This window comes from Ambystoma mexicanum, chromosome 1p (genome assembly GCF_040938575.1).
Source record: "Ambystoma mexicanum isolate Mex_15411 chromosome 1p, UKY_AmexF1_1, whole genome shotgun sequence".
Taxonomy (NCBI): domain Eukaryota; kingdom Metazoa; phylum Chordata; class Amphibia; order Caudata; family Ambystomatidae; genus Ambystoma; species Ambystoma mexicanum.
In genome coordinates this window covers 1,293,438,067-1,293,454,926 of record NC_090921.1, presented here as the reverse complement: position 1 = coordinate 1,293,454,926, position 16,860 = coordinate 1,293,438,067, and the positions used below count along the sequence as shown (strand labels likewise).

At 46.7% G+C, this 16,860-nt stretch overlaps 1 protein-coding gene across 2 annotated transcripts in view; it reads left to right on the top strand.

The window, feature by feature from the left end:
- PNKP (polynucleotide kinase 3'-phosphatase) overlaps window positions 1-16,860 on the top strand; it is a 228,603-nt gene that overhangs the window by 82,279 nt on the left and 129,464 nt on the right. For both annotated transcript variants that reach the window (XM_069605627.1, XM_069605637.1), the window contains exons 5-9: window positions 2,647-2,726; window positions 3,566-3,623; window positions 3,938-4,045; window positions 5,128-5,199; window positions 14,491-14,539. In XM_069605627.1, the coding sequence (XP_069461728.1) occupies window positions 2,647-2,726; window positions 3,566-3,623; window positions 3,938-4,045; window positions 5,128-5,199; window positions 14,491-14,539 (367 nt within the window). The remainder of the gene's footprint in view (window positions 1-2,646; window positions 2,727-3,565; window positions 3,624-3,937; window positions 4,046-5,127; window positions 5,200-14,490; window positions 14,540-16,860) is intronic.

Genomic DNA, 16,860 nt, shown 5'->3' with positions numbered 1-16,860 from the left:
AACGGATTTTATTCTAAGGGGAATTAACATCTCCCCTAGAGTCCGATGTTAGCAGTTTAAAGCCAATAAGTCTGCAGTCGCGGTCCTGGTAAATCAACCATGAGCTATCGGAAGTTTGACTAGGTTTTAAGGTATCACTACATATTATCCCTACCGAAAATATCGCCATACATATGGTCGTTTGTCTCGCCTTAGGTGATATTTTTGGGGGGGGATAATTTGTGGGAGCGGGGTTTTCCCCTACAAATTTAAAAATAATGGAGGGGTTGCGGGGGTGTAACCCGCAGGGTCCATGTTTCAGCTGGGATATTAACACATGGAACCATTTTTAAAGTGAAGATTCACCAGTGTCCCACCATTTGTTGTAATTCACTGTTCTAGTGATGGGGGTGGGGGGGAGTGTTCCATCTATGCAGGTCCACTAGAACAACTAACAGCTCTTCTGTGCTGGAGACTAGGTGATTACTTGCTGGTGCATGATGATGATGATGATGATGATGATGATGGTCAGTAGCTGGCAATGCATATATGGGTCCCACCTCTTCTTGCCAGGGCAAGCAGCAAGGCATCTTCTGGGAGCAGAGGGGACCTAGGTCCTTCGGGGTCAGAGGCGAGTTGGCTGACTTAGCGATTTCCCTCTGGTCTTGAAGGACAGAATTTGCAGATTCCGAGCAGCACGTTATCACATATTCTGAAGCGTAGCTTCCTCACTGCTGTATCTTGGCATGGAGTTATCTCATCCAGGCCGATGACAAGGTATCCCTTAGATAGGAATATTGGACGCCAAGTGTAAACTCTACTTCCATCAACAACAAATGCATCCTCTAAAACTTTCAGCAGACACCTGCCGAATTGCTTGTCTCCCCATTCGCTGGCAAAGTATTCCACCCTACTTCTCTCCTTTCTCGGAAGTCTCCATGCCCTGCTCCATCTAGCCATTCCAGCTCCTCGGTTACCCCTGCACCTTCGGTCTAACCCAAATCGCTGTCCCTTTCTCCCTGCAGATCTATGCGATGCATTAACATGTCAATTGCGATTCTTGCATGTACAACATCTACATGGCTGGATCTTGGTTTACCTTTGGATCATCCCTGGTAACTTTAGGACTAGAGCCTATTTAAATGCAAGCCCAAGAAGACTTGTGTGACCACCTAGGAGTTCCTAAAACGACTAATCAGGAACCTGAAAGTGCTTTTGTAGGCTTCGGTCAAATGGTCCGAGGAAGACACTGTAGTGTTGGGTAGCTGTGCTTGTTGTGTGGATTTCAGGGCAGGGTGGCACGTTGGAATGTTGTTTAGTTAAGAATTCTGCTGCTAGCTCCGATATCTTTAGGACACGTGGGCACCCTGTTGAAAGCCATAGTTTTAGGCTAGGTGGGCACTCAAGGAGCATTCAGTATCGTGGGCGCGGAGGTCAATAGCATGGTCTGCTGAATGGCTTCTATGGTTCTTCATTACTTAGTTTTCTATTGCAACTTTTTTTTGCTTAAAATATTTTGCTGAAAAAAATTCCCTCGATTGATTCCTCATACCCCACCCTACCCCTTATATGCCCTATACTCGCCCCCCCCCCACTCCCCATATTTTTTCGAGTCAGCAAAAATGCTGCATGATATAAACCGACGATGAATGAACGTCGTATGGCTGAACGCAACATATTTTCTGAATGAGTTTCTCTACTTGGGTGGCTGCTACCCTCTCTGCTTTTGCGCCGCAAGATGCAGTCTTGAGCACTCCTAATGGGATGTGGAAACGGATGCATGGCTGCTATTGAAGCTTCATTGCTCAAGACTTTGACTGAATTCAAAGCACGCATCTAACAAGGGGGCTTGGAATGTTTGGCCCTCAATCGCAGCCTATCCTGCTCTGTATTGACCGGCTACTGCAGCTATGACGTTTCCTGAAGTGGAGTACCCGAGTACCTCCCGCAGTCACGGAGCTCGGAGAAGTTGCAAAGAAGCAGTGGTTGTAGAAAGCGGCACCGACTACTGGTAGAAGGGAGCGTGAGAATGGACCTCTCTTTGGCAAACGGCTGATCGCCCCCACGCAGGCAGAAGGAACTGGTACAGGCTGCGCGGTATGTGTGCTTCAAACTCTGAAATACGGCCTACAGCTCTCGGGGTCAAGAAGCTTTTGCAATAAAGTACCTTGTTATAGTACACACTCTAATTTGGGTGGGACTTAGCTACAGAGCCTTAGGTCCAGTTGCTCCACTGTAGAAGCATATGCAGGAAAAAGTTACCGCTCAAGGAATGGCACCACGTTTTGTGACATTACTAAGATCCCATGCTCTTGAAGGATGAAGCTTAAAAATGAACATTGGTCTGATACATTTTCTTTCAATGGTGGCTGCAGTGTTTGGATGGGCCTGAGACATAAGAGTAGACATATTTGTGGTGATCGTTTTCACGATTAATACAGTTAGAAAAACACGTTTTAATGAAACTATTCTAAATCTAGTACGTCACGCATATGCGCTAGCCGTACAGCAAGATCACTTTAGCGCCGGGGGCTCCCCATTTATGCAATAGTGTGCTGAACATGGCAACATAACCTGCCGCTTTCATCTCCAGCCATTAACTCTTGACTTTGGTCACCTTAGGAACACATGTTGAGGATCTGTTTAACGCCTGTGTTTTTCTTCCAGATCGCTGGGTTTGACATTGATGGGACAATTATCACAACCCAGTCTGGAAAGGTCTTTCCTGTTGGCCCCGATGACTGGAGGTGAGCTGCCCCTCTACCCATCCCCCACCCCATGGACAGCTTATTCTTTGTTGTTTAGATTTATGCCACAGCCAGCTGACCTTTGCATGCTCTCCAGGCACTCTGATGCATCTGTAAGGGAACATGGGTGGAGGGTGGAGGGTGAAGAGTTGCGAGAAGAGAGGGAAAATACAAGGTGTCGTGCTTACTGTTGGTAGAGCCAGGAGCCTTGGCGTGTGTGTGCGTGGGTGCATTTCTCAGTAATAGTTTGTATACTAGAGCCATTTTCTTTCCAGGTGGAAGACTTAAGTGCCTCATTGTTAGGGGGCATCAGCCGGTGGGTGTGATTTGTAAGTTAATTCGGGTGGTGTATAGTTGCAACTCCTTTTTGGTGCCGGAAAGGGTTTAATCCAGCCATTTGTGTTGGCGTGGGGAGTGAGGGTGGCTGAGCCTGAGTTTGTGTGTTGTGATCTTTCTGGTGGTGTGCATTGATGTGTTAGGATCACATTGGTATGAGTTGGGTCGAGCACTAGAATGTGCAGATCACGGCGCTGATCGTTGTAATGAGTTAGTAGAACCTGCTGCCAGCAAGGGGTTCTTAGAAGACAGTGCTTTTACCTCTTGGCGAGCTTTAGAGTGGCTTTGGGTAAGAACGGAGTCGCCCGGATGACTCGGTTTTTACGCAAACCCACTCCTCATTTGTGTTGGCTATGGGAAATATTGAAGGGCTAGTTCTTTAGCTATATTCTGATTTTTTTTTTTTTTTTTTTTTTTTTTTTTTTTTTTTTGGGTGGTGTTGCAAAAATGAAATCCATGCAGTTGTTGTGCAGAATGTTTTCTAACATGAATATCTTTCTTAGGATCTTGTTCCCGGAGATTCCCAAAAAGTTAAAGGAACTTTTAAGTGACGGTTACAAGGTATGTTTTGATCTTTCTCCCTAGCAGACATTGATTGAGTGTAGTAGATGTCTGCTTTCTGGTGAGGAGCAGCCTTCCTGCTACTTCATCTTGGAGCACGGTTCTGTGACCTGTGGCTCTCCAGATATTACGGACTACGACTCCCATGATCCCTCTCTATTGACATTTCTGGCTAGGGCTGATGGGAGTTGCAACCCAAAACACCTTCTGGGCCAAAATCGAAGAAGCCTGCCTTGGAGCGAACTGCTCTGTCATTTCTATTCCTGCCAACCTCTCCTGAACCTAACCCCTATGCTTTTTGGGCTGCCTCACAGATTGTCTTCTTGACCAATCAATTGGGGATCAGCCGTGGCAAACTGAGGCCAGAAGTCTTCAAAGCAAAAGCAGAAGCCATCATTGAGAAACTCGGTGTACCTGTACAGGTGAGCATGGGAAGAGCAAGTCCTTGTGCTTTTCAGGTCAGCCTATATTGGACCAGAGTTAAAGGATGGTGTGGCAGTGCTGTGTAGGTATAAACTAAAAGAGATCCGGTCAACTACCCCTTTCTCAATCCATGTCTGACACATCTGGAAAGTTTATACCGAAACAAATCTATAAACTAGAAAAATATCTGTTTATGAAGAACAGTTTTGTCTGTCACATACTAACCTCACACTCGAGCACTTGTTGCTTATATGAACTGAAACGCCAAAAACCACGTAGGCCTTTCGCTTGTGTTCTTAATACTCAATAATACAATCTAAACACGTTTATCAGCACCATGCCTGTCATGTCAATTTCTGTGATTTTCAAGAAATGGACTTAATAGCACACCTGAACTTCTTAAGTGGGCGGATCGAGAAAGGGGTAGTTGACCTGATCTCTTTTAGTGTATATTATACCGTCCCTATATGAGATGAACCCCCCCCCCCCCCCCCGTGAATAAGAGGGCTCATCCCATGTAGTGTTCCCAGTGCTGTGTAGGCTACACTGGATGGAGGGCTTCTGTCTATGCAGGAGAGTATGGGTGGGCAGCAGGATCTTCAGGTGAGCATGCCTCGGTGTATTGGGGGCTTTTGCAAGAGCAGCGTGGTGGTGTCGGGGTACATGTGAAGGGGAACATGGGGAGCAAGAGGGCTTTATGCTGGGCCATCGGGTTGAAGTGGGGGAGGTGCACATCTGCAAGTCTGCTGGGGTGGAGATGAGCACATGGAACCGTGCTGGTGATCCCGAGACAGTGGGCGCTTGTACAGTGGACGTTGGGGGTTTCGAGAAGGCCTGTGAATGAAAGGCTGTGAAGCTGGGGGCAGTAGCTTTTTTTTGTGTGTGTACAGAAGATGTAGGTTGTGGCTCAGTTTGTCATGCCCACTGTGATACCGCCCAGACACCCTCCGCTCGGCTCTGGCCTCCCTCCACCCCCTAATGCCCTGTGGGGCTTTCTTCTAGCCGATGGAGGCTGGCTGTGATTTCATTCTCTCCTAATCATGTGGGCAGTGAATGGTAAAGTCTTCCTCTCCGCCTGCAGGTGCTGGTCGCCACGGGGATGGGAATCTATCGGAAGCCGGCACTGGGCATGTGGCATCATCTCTGTCAGAAGGTTTGTACTTTGAGCAGCTGTCTCCACACTCACTGGTGGGGTGTGCAACAGTGCTCCCCTTGCCTCTGGGTATCCACATGTCCTTGCCCACCCTCCTCTTCATCTCCAAGTGTTACCCATTTCAGATGCCAGTCTCCCCACCACCCTGGTATTGTACACCTACAGAATACAGCTTCGGCGCGAGGATCTCATTTTGAATCATTACAAGTGTGGTGGTAACTGAATTACCACCCTTTTCCTGCACTGCTGGATTGCAGTGTTGGAGGTGAAGTGGAGGGTTTACCTGCAGCAAAAAGCCGGAGGTGAACCTGCCAATTTACCACCAATAATCTGTGTATTTACTACACTGCCATTCCTGTAAGGGTGGCAGATACGGCAAAAAATCCCCACGGAGTCCTATGGTCCTCAAAAACGGGCAATTCCAGTGCCCTGCCACTACCTGGAATCACGTGCCAACCCCACAGGATCCAGTAGCGGTAATGGGAGGCGATTCTGACAGCAATGCAGTAATTTTACTCCTAATGGGACCCAGTCTCTTGATCAGGGGTGTCATGTTAAGTTAGATTTTGCGACATTGTCGTTTTTGGAGCGTCTCTACACGTCTGAGTCAGAAAGAAGCCCGATCGCCACTCTTTCCCTTACCCTAGAAGTGCCACAGGTGGAAGTATCTGCAGGTTAATGTGGTATTTGGGTTTCCCTAATGACTATTCCAGCTTCATGTTAGATGGCGGCTCCTGTAAACCCGATTGAGACTGGTGTGCCGTCTCGCCATCCCCGGTGGTTTAACAAGGGGAAAGTCCTTTTAATCCTGCCGAAATAATGTTGTGTATAACCCACTTAAGGACTGGCCTGAACTCCGTAGTCTTATTTCCAACTACTCCAGCTGTTATTTCTGCACCAAAAAAGATTTCTAGCCATCCTCGATGCATAATAATGCAGGAAGGCAGTTGGCCACCAAAACATTTTTAACACATTTGAAAGACCTATTTAAGAAAATTAATCTCGTAAATTTTCTCTGCGTTTTTTTTCTGTTTTGTTTAGCATAACCCTTTCTTATGTACTTTTGTTTTCTATTTCTTTTTACTAGATTCAAAACTTTCAAAATAGCATTAATACGAGCTCGCCCTGCCGCAATTACATAATTTGTCATCAATAGTTGGTGATGTAACTTTCTGGCATAGTGCACTTGTCGTCCTCGCTGTATACACCTCGGATACACCAACAGTATGCACATCGGTCCTAAATGTAAAAATGTTACCACAGGTAAAAAAAAAAAAGCGTAGAGTGTAAGTAAGAGGCATAGGCATCCTCGTCACTCCTCCTGGTTCCCTATCCCTTCCCTACTTTGCCCATCTACTTTTTCTTGTTTTGAATTTCATTTGTATCTCCTTTTAACAAATTTGAATCCCCTTACTTCTCTGATCATCTATCCTCTATCACCCTCCTGGTCTACATTTCTTTTTCTGTGAATATCTGGATTCTCCTGTTTATTGTCTTAAATGTTTTTCCTTTTTTTTTTCTTGTGGGCTTTAACATCTGTTTCTGGAGTTTGTGAATCTGCAAATTCATATCCTTTGTATAGGCCGCCATCTAGTGGTTGAAGTGGTGTATTATATTTGTTTTAACTCACAGCTTAATACTCTTGCCTCAGTCTCATTTTGAGCTGGAACGTGTGCGGGCTGGGTAGCGCTTGAAATCCGGAAACATGGCTGCCTACACCCACGGTCTTTTTCTTCTTTCAGGAGAGTGAAGTTTTCCGCTCCTTAGTTCTGTGCTTCTTTCTCTGTCTCCGATTCTGATCTCCGTCACTCTCACGGTTTGCCGTGTTTCATGTGCACCGTGAGGCCTGCAGGCGATTTGGCACTCGATCAAGAATAAAAAAAATAGAGGCATGCAGTGAACGGGAAGAAACTGTGCTTTGCTAGAACATGGGGCTCCAACAGATTCTACACAAATTATTCCATGCGATCCAAGGGGGGGGTTACCCCCAGTAATGCATAAAACCCTGCAGTTTCAATTTCTGTACTCGCATATAGATCCAATAGGCCGGTAGGAGATCAAACACTGGTACTTGGTCAATGCCAATGACTACCCTCTGGCTCCATGTTTATCAGCTGTGACTACTGTACTCTGGACACCGTCTGCTTACACACTTCCGGGTCCTGGGCAATATCAACAAATGTAATAAATAAATGCAGAATTATTATTGGTGAAAACGTACAACCCCACCCTAGATGACTCTGAGTACTACGATGCTATGGCAGACATACTGGAAAATTACCCAATGACTCCCATTATATTGGGGGGACCTGAAGACTGGACCATGACCTATATAGGACGGGAGCGGCACCCAGACCACCTATTAGAGCAGCCTGTAGCATTATACGCTTGATGGGAAATATGTGATACTTGGAGACGGTTGCACCCGCATGTGAGGGCCCACGCTTATTACTCTGCAGTGCCTTATATGTCGTCCAGAATGGATGTTTTCCTAGTCTTGCGATGTCTGGTGGGGCAAGTGACCACGACTGATCTATTACCGTGCACGTTTTCAGACCACTCGCCCATAACATAACCGCCCCACTGGGCTGCGAGAGTGAGGGATCGGTCCACGTAAGCGGCGCTGCGGGATTTGGTGTTCAGGATGGACATAGAGGATGATATTCGCAGTGTCTTTGAAACATGACAACAATACGGTTTCACAGAATACACCATGGCAGACCTTGAAAGTTTACATTAGAGGGATGGCGTGTCCAGGCAATTTGGGGTAGTCAAGACTATTAGGCGAGATCTACAACGAAGTGGAAGTAAATTACATGAACTTGAGAATAAATACACCTGCAACGCTTGCAAAACCATGCTAGCGGAAACGCAGTCTGTTTTAGAATAACTTAAGGAGCATGCCAACGGGGAGGTGAGCTACTTTGACAAAAGCAACAGCCGCAAAAAGATATGGGGAGAGTGAGGGCCCGGGCACAACATTAGCGAGATTGATAAAAACAGAGTAAGGCCCCATACAGGTGCCCTCCATATTGGACGGCCATTGTGTGACTCCGTACCCCTGAACAAGAGATCAATAAGGTTTCTGGTGACTTTTACTCAGCCCTATATAGAGCGGGGGCGCCCACTGAGGAAACCAGATATTCATTCTATATTTAAGAAATAAGCCCCGAGCTGGGGGTGGGGGGCAATTACTACTTCAGATAATGCCCCCCCACCCCCTAGAGAGGGGCGTATTGCTATTAGTACCTCGACCGGTTGGACAGTTGTACTAATCGATTCTTTCGGGAGTTGGCGTTTTACAACTGGGAAAAAAAAATACATGATGGCTGCCATGGTACAGGGAGAAGGGACTACACATAGTTCCTTCTCCATTTCCATGGTGCCATTCGCACAGCTGCAGGGACGTGCCGGGAACACTGCTGTTCCTAGTGCTGGCAAGGTACCAGACAGCACAAGGTAAGTGGGGCGGGGATGGGAGAAGGGGGAAATATGTCTTAAAGAAAGGGAAGGCAAGAGGGCGGAGGGGAGACCTTATCTGAGCACCTGGCTGGGAAAGATGACGGCCTCCAGCGCTGTGGAGGCTCTGAGTGGCGGGATTACCATATAGTAATGCCGTGCTTCAAGCATCCTCATTGGCTGGACGGACTTGGCCACGCCCCCCCATTGGGTACCTATAGAGGTCTGGACTGTCAGACAGCGCCAGATTGCATGTTAATATCCATTCACAGGAGACTAATTTATGCGGTTCATAAAAGAGCTCCCAAGAAATAAAGCGCCAGAGCCTGATGGGCTTACATCAGAGTTCTATATGTATTTTGGACGTTGTCTCACTACCTGCTTAAGGTCTTTGGAGGACTCTCGCAAATGGAATCCTCTCAGAACCGTTGAGAGAGGCAATAATTATTGTACTACTAAAACCAGGGAAACCGGATTTGAGTATTATGGGTCATACCGCCCTCTATCCTTGATAAAAGTGGATACAAAAAATTATGCTAAAGTCATTGCTAACTATCTAGTCCCACATAATGCCACACCTTGTGCATCGAGATCAGGCAGGATTTATCCCGGGTAGGTCCACAGCTCTGAACATACGAAGGCTGTTCAATGTCATGAATATTCCCGAAAGTTTCGGCAGCAGCCGGGACCCTTGATGCGCTAAGGCCTTTTCTGTGGTCTCCTAGAAGTACTTGTTTGTGTTCCTGGGAAAATGTGGAAGGAGGGAACACATGATTAAATATGTACGGCTCCTGTACACCGACCCGATTGCCCGAGTTCTTGTGAACTCGGTCACCTCAGGTTTGCTTGCATTGAGCAGGGGAACTTGTCAGCAATGCCCCCTGCCACCCATCCTATTCATGCTGGAGGTCTACAAAGGGTGGGGTATTCGGATAGCGGGTCTCCGGAGATCATTTTCTCTATGCTGATAACACACTATTGTATATCAGAGATCCCAGTGTAAACCTAGATCCAATAACTGATGACGTCACGCACATTGGGAAATTCTCGAGGTTTACTGTAAACGATATCCAATATTCCCCCTAGCTGATCATAAAGACAGTCCGCTTGGCGGTTATCCACTGCAATGCTCACCCCAGGGTTTTAAATATTTGGGTGTGATAGTCTCTAGAGGCAAGAACTCTCTGCTGGCTGACAATTTTCATACACAAGAGCTACAGGGGAAAGCAAAGCCAGATAGATGTCCAAGATCTCATTTTTGTGAGCAGGCCGACCTGTCTTGGTTAAAATGGTACGCCTCCCTAAACTGCTCTTTTTGGAAATAGCCTACCTTAATAACCTGCATAAAATGCTGTCCACATTCAAATGGCATGCTAGAATAGTCAGGAAGAAGTGGGAGGATATGGCCCTCCCGTATGCCGAGAGGGGATTTGGGGGCGGAGGGGGTTTGCTTGCCCACACTTGGAAGTATACTGGATGGCGGCTCGGGTGCAGTTTGCTACTTACTGGTACGGAGACAGATATACCCCTCCCCATGTTAAGCTGGAACGCGCAGCCGCCGATAGAGCTGACATGAGTTGTACTGCAATCGTCATACGTGTATGATTACCCTAACAATCCTGTACAGACTACTTTGCTCGCATGGGGCTCTATATTCCAAAGAACAAATGCACAACAACCGTACCTTAGATGCCGACCGCTATGGCAGTTAGTTTTCCGCACATCCAACCCGCGTGGGACCCTGCACTTAGCTAGGATACAACGCGCTGGGGGATTATTTTTCCCGGGGGTCAACTTAGAACACTGCACACATGGAGAGGAGAGCATAAAGTTACACATATAGAAATACTGCAGTTCTACATATTGAGAACAGCAGCGTAACAATAGAGGGAGTGCTGTCTGAATGAGCCACCCGAAAATGAACTTGTGGCTTTTATGTGCAACTCCTATGGCTGTTGGAGGGTGCTTGCTATATCATAGAGAGAACCCCGGTAGCGGAGTCCAGATCCATCAGTAAATGGGCCAAATAATTCATCCCAATATGTGGGGTAGGATGTGTGCTCTGACCAAGCATGTATCGCTGAATTTGAGATTTAGGTTTAATACAGTACAACGTTTTACATATGCTGCAATTCTACCCCGAGTGCGCTTAAGAAAATGTACCCTGATCTGGAAGGCCGATGCCCGCACTGTGGGATGGCCGAGGAAGGATATCTACCCATGTTGAATTGTCCCGGATTACAAGAGTTTGTATAATGTTATGTCGGAAGCCTTGGCAGTTCAGCTTGAAAGATCACCGGTCCGTGCCCTTTTTGCCCTTTTTGGTAGGTAGAATTCGGTAACGGAGAGCTGCAGAAGATCATTTTTAGACATGGGGTGCCTCCTCGCCAAAATATGCATCTTTACGAAATGGGAGAGGCCATTGCCTTCCGCTCGAGAGAGCCTGGCTGAGGGGTTTAACATAGTCCAATGAATGCGAAGACACATTTATCTTGATGCAGCCGGTGACATCCAAGCCTCTGGATTTATGGTGCGAGTTCCGTATGTTTCTCTCAAGGAATCAAGCTGACGACTGATTGCCTTATTGAAAACCCTGCCCATGGTATCTCAAAGTAACTGCATTGCACCCTGAATGATGTGTTACTGCATATATACCCCCACCTGTATAGTGTTGCTATTGGTTTTGTGTCTGCCAAGCTTAAAGTTGGGTGCAAAATTAAATAAAATAATCATAACCACATGAACCCAAAATTATTCCTGAGAAAATACAAATGGAAAGGAATATAATCCCATCAATTTTTTCTCTCCCATACTTGTATCCGAATAGCAATTAGGACTCTGTATTAAAAGCGTGTGGTACATCTCCCCATAAAACAATGTCTATAAAGGACACTCCTAACCCCACTGCCTTTTATATGTGGGCCCATTGCCAAAAGTAGACATCCAACATAAAATAACAGGGACATTGGGGGGTGGGGGGTTGTCCCGGGAAACACTAAACCTAACAAGAAGAGCACATGGGCCACAGGGACCCCTGGGGGCGAGCATTACACATCATTTGCCCCTTCGAGGACCCAAAGGTAGGTACTCGTGTCAATAGTTTTTGCAAAAACTGCTCCAGTAGCACAACACCACCTAGTAAGTACAGGAGGACTTTCCACAGGTGCAGTTTCTGGATTTGTTTCTAAAGGACATGCACCCTAGGCAACCAATGATCCTGGAGACCCAGGCAATGAACAAAAGCTCTTCATAATAGCGGCCCTTCAAGCCAGAAGTGGAAAACTCCTAGAGGAAGACCTGGGAACCTGCAAAGAGGACTCCAGGCGGCCTTTTGGGAAAAAGATCGCAGGGTGAGGTACAATGTGGGTAGACACCAGCAGACTCCCTAATCTACAGGACTGGTGTAGTGTTGAGTAGCCTGGACATCAGGAGTGACCCAGATTCAAGCAGAAGATCCTGGAGGGAAAAGTTGGGATGCTGTGGTTAATGGTTCGCATTTGGGTTGATTGATTGTACTCGTTTGTTCGCGGTAAACTGACTGCTATATAATTGCTCTAATTTTGATCGTACAAAGTAAAACGATAAAGAAACCCAAACGTCCCTTTCACCACCCCACCCCCTACTTACCTGCTTGCTCGCCTCCGTTTCCCCTGCACCCCAGGAGCATCCGATCCATCTAACGTGGGTGAGACCTGACGCTGCAGATCCCTTTTTCTTTTATTCCTTTTTTTTTTGGGGGTCGCCTGCCTCCTACTTTCAGGAAGCAGGGGACACACCTGCAGCCCCCCCCCCCAGGGCAAAAATACCACCCCTGCACTCCACCCAGGTCAAAAATATTGAACATGTAGAGGGGGGCGGGACACCTCTGTAACCCCAGCTCTACATGTTCGGTATTTTTTATAATCAATTGAATGGTACTGGCCAAATTCAGTCAAGTGTGCCATTTGATCGATTTTATATTTGATCAAATTGGCTATTTCCAATGGTTCAGGAGCCAATACAAACGGGAAAATGGCCATGCTGCCGCACTATGCAAGTTTCGACAAGTGAGGGCTTTAAAATGGTAGAAACGTCACAAAGTTCAAAAATACTCCTTCAGCAGACTTGCCACCTCGAAGTTGCAGGAACAATTCAGCAAGAGAAAGTAGCAGGGGCAGGGCAAAGGCCTAAATACCCTTGTAAAAAGGGTCTGGTCAAGGGCCAGCCCGCAATTCACTAAAGTTGGGGGGGGGAGGGTGGGGGCAGGCGGGTGTCTGCCTGAGCCATCTCCCAATTTCAGGCTGAACAGAGTAGTTCACATTAATCAGCCTTCATCTCAGCGAATTCGGAAATGCAGGAGCAAGGCAAAGTGTGGCAAAGAGGTGAAGGAGGGAGAATGGGGGTAGCGGGAGGAGGTGAGGGAAGGTGAGATGAGAGGAAAGCGAGCTTCATTGTTTTTGCAACTGTTGTACCCTGCTCTTAGGCTTCTTTTGGGCTTCACCCACCCCACAAATGCTCCTATGGAGCTTAAACAAGCAAGTTATTCCCCTCTAGAAAAAAAACGTCTCTTGATGCTTCTTTCCCTGCTAATTTCCGTCCCATCTCGCTTCTGCCCTTCTTTATGAAGCTGTTGGAGTCTCTGTTCTCGTCTCTTCTTACCTCCTTTTCTGGAACGCTCATCTTTTAAAAAATGTTTCAATCTGGCCTTCGCCCTGGTAGAGGCACGGAAATGTGCTGGTGTCAATGTATGATGATCTTTCCTTGCTGGCCGATAGGGATGAGTGCTTTGATTTTGTTGGATTTATCGGCTGCGCTTGACACAGTGGATCACCAGGTGTTACTTGATCGCCTTGCACTGGTTGGACTCTCTGGTCAGGGTCTGGCTTGGTTTGCCTCCTTCCTGGCTGACGGCAACCAGACACTAGGACTTCCTCCTTTTCTTTCTGCAACTTCCCCTCTACTGTGTGGGGTTTATATTCTCGGCTTCTTTGTCTATGGGTGCTCAGGTGGGGCCATATGTAGGGCTGGGTTCTTTTAACTCTGAGTCTTATGCAAAGTTTTGCTGTTCCTCCCATTTCAGCTCAGGCTTGTTGTAACAGCCTCTCTGATTCTGAGTCGGTTAGATTATTGTAATTCCCTTTTTTTTTGGCCCAACCCATGTACCTATTCCACCGTTTGCAGCTGCTTCAGAATTTTACAACTCGGATCTGCACGGACACGCCATATGGTGCTCATATTTCCCCATTTCTCCGCTCACTTAATTGGATTCGCCTTCTCCAATGGGTCCAATTTAAATCGCTGGTAATAGTTCATCGTGCCTTTTTATGGCTCGGAAGCAGAGTATCTGCAGGATACGTTCCGGCCTTATGTGCCTTCCCGTGCGCCCCGAGAATGCCTGTCTCCTCCCGATCCCCTGCTACCACTCTGAGAGGGTAGGAGGTTGCTCTTTTTCTGTAGCACCCGTGGAATTCTCTACCTTTGCCACTCTGCAGAGCAAACAATTTTCATTCCTTCCATCGTCTATTAAAAACATTTATTTTAAGTTATGTCAGATTCTTCCTGAACTCATTTTCCTCTTGGCGCCAAGATGATTCAGCGTATGTGCGCTTTACAAATGCACTTAACATTACACACTCAGTTAACATAATACTATTTTGTGCTGCATCCACAACTTTTTCCTTATCCCTCTGTTATGACTCATTGGTAACATGTTTCTAAAATGTTTCTTTACTTAGTGTTTCATTAGAGAGAGCAAGATGAATGTCTTCAAGTCACACTTAACATGTACAATTACTACAGTAGATCTGTAGACCTGTCGGCAGAGCCTCACATGCACTATTCTCTATTTTGCAGGCAAATGCAGGAATTAAAGTGGATGTGGAGGAAAGTGTGTACGTTGGAGGTAAGAGTGTCTCATGCATTTGAGGGCCTATAGTTTGTGTTGGAGTTTGAATGCCTAGTTGTTAAGAGAATTTGTGATTGCTGAGGGTTGGATGTAAAACAGCAGTCCTCCCACACCCTTTGACCATGCTTCCTCAGAGCATTTTGCTCACCTTCTGTCCGAGAATGTCCTTTTCTGCTGTCTGTCCACTCGAAGACCAAATACCACAAACCTTTTTCAAAGAAGATCTTCTACTATACTATAACTGCTTACACCGGCACCTCCCACTCCCCACGTGTCCCCAATGACATGCCGAGGGACTGGCATAGTCATCCCATGGCTCTGATACCCTCAATCTTTTTCTTGGGTTGGGATTTTCTGATGCTCAGTCTTTGGTTTAGGCTCTCTGGGTTCTGTACATGAAGCGCTTCGTGACATTCTCTTGGGTCAGAATTCCATATTTGGATGACCTTTTGCCAACTTGAGTAGGTCCCTACGTTTTGCTGTATTTTCTTAAAGTGTGTTGGCGAGTATGTGGTTTTAATGCATTTTATAAGGCTACACCCCCAACAGCCTTTTAGTATCCCCTTGCTTCCTGAATGGGCGTACATTGATTACCAATGCATTTGAAAAAGTCCTACTTCCCAGCCAGTTTGTTTGTGGTCTTTGTGTATTTGGGACAAGGGGAATGACCAAAATGGGTTTCTCCTTTGAAGACCTATTGTAGAGCTCACAAACTATTTGAATGGAATCTAGTTTAAAGTGGATGAGTTTCCCCATGACACCTCAGTCAACATCTGTGTGTAGGCCCACGAAAGCAGAGCCTGGCTGGTTTAGTGAGCTGCCTGATGTGCTTCCTAGAGGCTGTATGAGGAGGGATACTGCCATCCTGCTGTACTCTCGTCCCCATAGATATCTTAATCGCAGAGGCAGCCCTCTAGAAGAACTTCGTGGAGGACCCCCATTCCTAAATTCTAGAAAGCATTGCCAAAGGTCCCATCTGGCACAACAAAGACATTTTAGCCCACTGAGCACTATACATGAACCAACGGTGTTTGCGAACACCACTAGGTTGAAGCTGCTTTCTTACCTGGGGAAAGGGACCGGAGAGCCAGTGATGGATCCCACGCTGCACCACTAACACACCAGGTATCGAACGTTGCCAGGTCATGTAACACAGCTGAATACCAAAAGTATGCCCACCGACTGGCGCTGGGAGACCCTTGAATTCTCTCAGGCCCTGTTTAACCACAATATAAGTTCTAACAAGGCAATACCAGACCAATTGGAGGATTTGAGACTAAAAGGGGCTGAGGGAGGGGTATGCTGATTTTCCCCTCACCCTGACAAAAATACAAAAGCGGAATAACCCACCAAAGAGCCTTAAACTTCTCCCCAGCGTAAGATGTTAAAACGAGGCTAGGAATACCCAATAGGGAGAATTCCAAAAGAAGCCTCTTCTTGCGCCCTTGATACAAGGGGAGAGCTCTGAAGGGAGAATCTAGTAGAGTTCTGGAGGCTTTGAAAGGAGAGATTGGGAACTGCTGCCACCCCGAAGTCCTGTGGAGAGAGAGGCCGACTAGCGTGCTCCAGAACTCTTGGAGGAACTTTAGTGCCGCAGCCTGAGGCTTTCCACCAGTGACCCCCTGGGGAGGAAAGGGGAGAAATCGGACCGTAGCGGGAGTGTGACATAATATAGTCTACTTCCAACGGACTCGGAATAAGGGGAGCGAAATAACCATTATTCTTGAAGTGAATATTGTGACAACCAGGGTCTGGGCTAGCCCTGAAGTGAATTCCTATAAATCCAAGGACTGGCAAAGTCCTGCAGCCTGAATGCTTAGACTGGACGAGAATGTGAGGAAACTCTCCACAAGCCTTCCTACGGATAGCTTTTTATGTTTGGGTTACATTCGCATATAATTGGAGGTTTGAGCTTAGAATTTGTAAACGCTTGTGTTGCCCACTTTTTGGAACTTTGTTTTCTGTTACAATAATTCTTTGTTGAATAGGGTGTCCAACGGAAGGACAGTGACTATCAAGGAGTCCAACAACTATGTAGGTTGATTTCCAAATCAAGGTTCTTGACCTATTCTTAGAAGAGTCCCACTTTGAATTGGCCCATCCCTAACCCTATTTGCTTCAGAAAGTCCATGGTTTCTGATGAATGCCTAGTCTCATAGGCATTTGGCCCAACCCCTTCCATAAATAAACCAACAATAAATTCAAATACTTGTGTCATTTGTCGTGGCTGGGCCTTAACACACTGGCTAATCCTGATTGGACAGCTGCAAAACATTTGAAGGTGTGTGGCTGTGGATTGGTGGAAGAGCCCAGGCCTT